The sequence below is a fragment of the Eimeria mitis genome, genomic scaffold (genome assembly GCF_000499745.2).
Source record: "Eimeria mitis Houghton genomic scaffold, Emh_scaff432, whole genome shotgun sequence".
In the NCBI taxonomy this organism is placed as follows: Eukaryota; Apicomplexa; class Conoidasida; order Eucoccidiorida; family Eimeriidae; genus Eimeria; species Eimeria mitis.
Window position 1 is genome coordinate 13,894 of NW_013572639.1, and position 3,312 is coordinate 17,205.

General features: G+C 53.0%; 1 protein-coding gene across 1 annotated transcript in view; it reads right to left on the bottom strand.

Annotated features, from left to right (window-relative positions):
• Positions 1-1,676, bottom strand: part of EMH_0012060 (uncharacterized protein) — a gene marked incomplete at both ends in the record, with an annotated part of 8,120 nt that extends 6,444 nt beyond the window's left edge. Inside the window, 5 exon segments of the mRNA XM_013499434.1 lie at positions 1-677; positions 681-750; positions 845-1,033; positions 1,286-1,330; positions 1,334-1,676. Of these exon segments, the coding sequence (XP_013354888.1) occupies positions 1-677; positions 681-750; positions 845-1,033; positions 1,286-1,330; positions 1,334-1,676 (1,324 nt within the window).
• Between the last annotated feature and the right edge of the window lie 1,636 nt (positions 1,677-3,312).

Genomic DNA, 3,312 nt, shown 5'->3' on the forward strand with positions numbered 1-3,312 from the left:
CAGCAGCAGGAGCAGCAGCAGCAGCAGCAGCAGAACCCCCTTCCCCTCCCTCCTTCTGTCCGCCCAGGCCCGTTGAGCCCTCTTCTGCATGGACAGGGTCTGCGGGGCCCCCCTGCTGGTGTGGGGCCCCCCTGGAACTAGCAGCGTGTTGCTGCTGCCTGGGGGCCCCCGTGTCAGTGCAGCAGCAGCAGCCAGCAGCAGCAGCAGATAAGAGAAGGGGTTTAATCTCTAGAGTGAAGTTCGAGGGGCCCACATACAACGCCGTGCGCAGCCCCCCGTGCTGCATAGCGAAGCCCCCAGCAGCGCCGCCCCACAGCCCCGTGTCTACAGCTAACACGGGGCGCAGCAGCTGCTGCAGCACGGCTCTGTCTCCTGCTGCTGCTGCTGCGGCTGCAGCAGCAGCAGCAGCAGCAGCAGCAGCACGGCTGCGTTCTACTTGGGCTGGAGAGAGCAGAGGCACCACATGCTGCAGCAAGTGTTGCAGCGCAGCCGCTTCTATATCGCCAGATGAGGGGGCCCCATCACCCCCCACCGAGGGCTCAGCAGCCGAAGCAGCTGAACTGCTTTCTCCCTGCTGCTGCTGCTGCCGCTGCTGCTGCTGCTGCTGCTGCTGCAGCGCGAGCCCGAGGAGAGCATCGACAGTAGAGGGGGGCGCCAGGAAGTGGCGCGTGATGCGCATNGCAGCGCGAGCCCGAGGAGAGCATCGACAGTAGAGGGGGGCGCCAGGAAGTGGCGCGTGATGCGCATGCACTGCACCCGGGGTACGAGGGTGCCCTCGACGAGAGCAGCAGAAGTAGAAAGGCCCAAGGAGCGCGGGGTGTACGTACACTCCAGCTCCTCCCACATCTCTCTCTCTGCTGCTGCTGCTGCTGCTGCTGCTGTTGCTGGTTCTGCTGCTGCTGCTGCTGGTGCTGCTGCTGCTGTGATTCTCTCAAAAGAGGCAGCAGCGCGTGCTGCTGCGGATGGAGAGAAGGGGTCATGTGCTGCTGCTCTTCGTATTGCTGCTGCACACATCTGCTGCTGCTGCTGCTCGCTGCATAGAGGCCCTAATTCCTCCTGCGTCTGCTGCAGCAGCAGCTCATGAAAGCCTGTTGCTGCTGCTGCTGATGCTGCTGCTGTGTGGTGCTGCTGCTGCTGCAGCAGCAGCTCGTGCTGCTGCACTACGCCGCACAGACATGTCTCAATGTCCGTCACCTGGCCGGGAGGAGTTATGCGTCGTAGCCGCGTTGCTGCTGCTGCTGCTGCTGCTGCTTTCACTTCTGCTGCTGCAGCTGCAGCTGCTAACTCCTCTTCTGTTGCTGCTGCAGCTTCTCCCGCTGCTGCTGCTGCTGCNCTGCTGCAGCTGCAGCTGCTAACTCCTCTTCTGTTGCTGCTGCAGCTTCTCCCGCTGCTGCTGCTGCTGCACTTCCCCGCGGCCTGTGCGTCACCAGCAGCACATAACTAACGCGCCCCACCACAGCCTGCATCTCCGCTCCTGCTGCTGCTGCAGTTGTTCCTGCTGCTGTTTCTTCTGCTGCAGCAGAAGCATCAGCAGCAGCGCCAGACGCTTCTTCTCCTGCTGCTGCTGATCCAGCAGCAGCAGCAGCAGCAGCAGCAGCAGCAGAAGCAGCAGCATCTTCTTTCCCTGCTGCCGCTTTAGTTTGTGCACTGGGAGACAGAGGCGTGTAGGATAGCATGAGGAGCTGCCTGAGCACGTATGCATGCAGCAGCAGCGGCGCAGCAACTTCATTGTCACAGCTGCCGAGTGTACGTACACTGCGTGTTGCTGGCTGCAGCAGCAGCTTGGCTCTGCCTTCACTGAATACATCTGCGGGTGCATCGACAGGAGAAGGGGGAGGCAAAGCAAAGTGATGCGCTGCAGCAGACAGCAGCGCAGCCAGAAGAAATGCTGCAACAAATATACACAACAAGAAAGCCTGAAGGACTGAGGGGCCCCCTTCATGCCGAGTCTCTATCTTCTTTGAGGGTGAGGGTGAGGGGGGCCCCCGCCCTGTTGTTGTTTCTGCGGTTTCTGCCGTCATTCTGCTGCTGCTGAACAGACGCCAGGCCGCAGGACGAGGTGTATATACACCTCAAGCGGCTTCAAGAAGCTCGCTCAGCTGCAGCTGCTGAGCTGTACAGACAGCTGGCAGAAAGCAGATCTTCTGGGGGCCTGGTACTTGGGGTGTCTAGGCAGCTACTTGCATCTTATAAACGAAGAAAGTAAAGGAAATGAATATTTTAATTCAATTCTCAGAAAAAAATAAATAAAATTATGAAGCAGAAGAAACAAATACAACAAAGCTAATTCACAACCCCGTACACACTCGACAGGTAGGGGGGCCCCCCAGCCGAAATGCAGGGGCCCCCTGGTTGGGGGGCCCCTGGGGGGCCCCCCTAACTTTCACCTTAATATGTGTTATTTGTTCTGTTATTTTGTTTTATAAACCTTTTATTTTATAATTATTAAAAAAATCAGAGAAGAAGACGCGTGTTTCTCCCTTTATTTCCTTGTTTCGCCGCTGCTGCACCGTTGCTGGGCAGTGCTGCGATCCTCCGGGTGTACGTACACCTGAATGAGTGATCTCTCCATAATAATATAATCCTCTGAACATTATTTTATATTTAATTTAAAACTACAAAAATAATTATATTATCTTCTGCATACAATTGAGTGAAAAAACAGAGAACTCTGCGGCGGCTTCGTCTGTATCGACACCGTCCGTCTACTGCTGCTGCTTCTTAACTCTAATAAACCCTAAACCCTAAACCCTAACCCTAATAAACCCTAAACCCTAAACCCTAACCCTAATAAACCCTAAACCCTAGCCCTAATAAACCCTAAACCCTAAACCCTAATAACCCCAAAAAATAAACCCTAATAAGCCCTAGTCCACATACACCTCATACAAACCGTAAACCCTAAACCCCTAGTGCATATAAACCCCCTATAAACCCTAAACCCTAAACCTAAACCCTAGTAAGCTTTAGCTTGTACTAAAGAGGAAGGCGTGGTTGTCGTCGTTGCTGCATCTGCCCTTCCCCCGCCTTAGTAATTTACTTATATAGTTATAATTAATTTATTTGTTATATAATAAATATTATATATATATATATATATATATATATATATATATATATAAAGTGTAATTGGGATCGCCATCCCCAGAAAGAAGGCTCAAGAAGTAATCACCGCATAACTAATAAATAGCGGAGACAGAAGATATGCATGCATGCAGACAAGCACGCATGCAGAGATGCATGCATGCATGCAGAGATGCATATATATATATATATATATATATATATATATATATATATATATATATATAT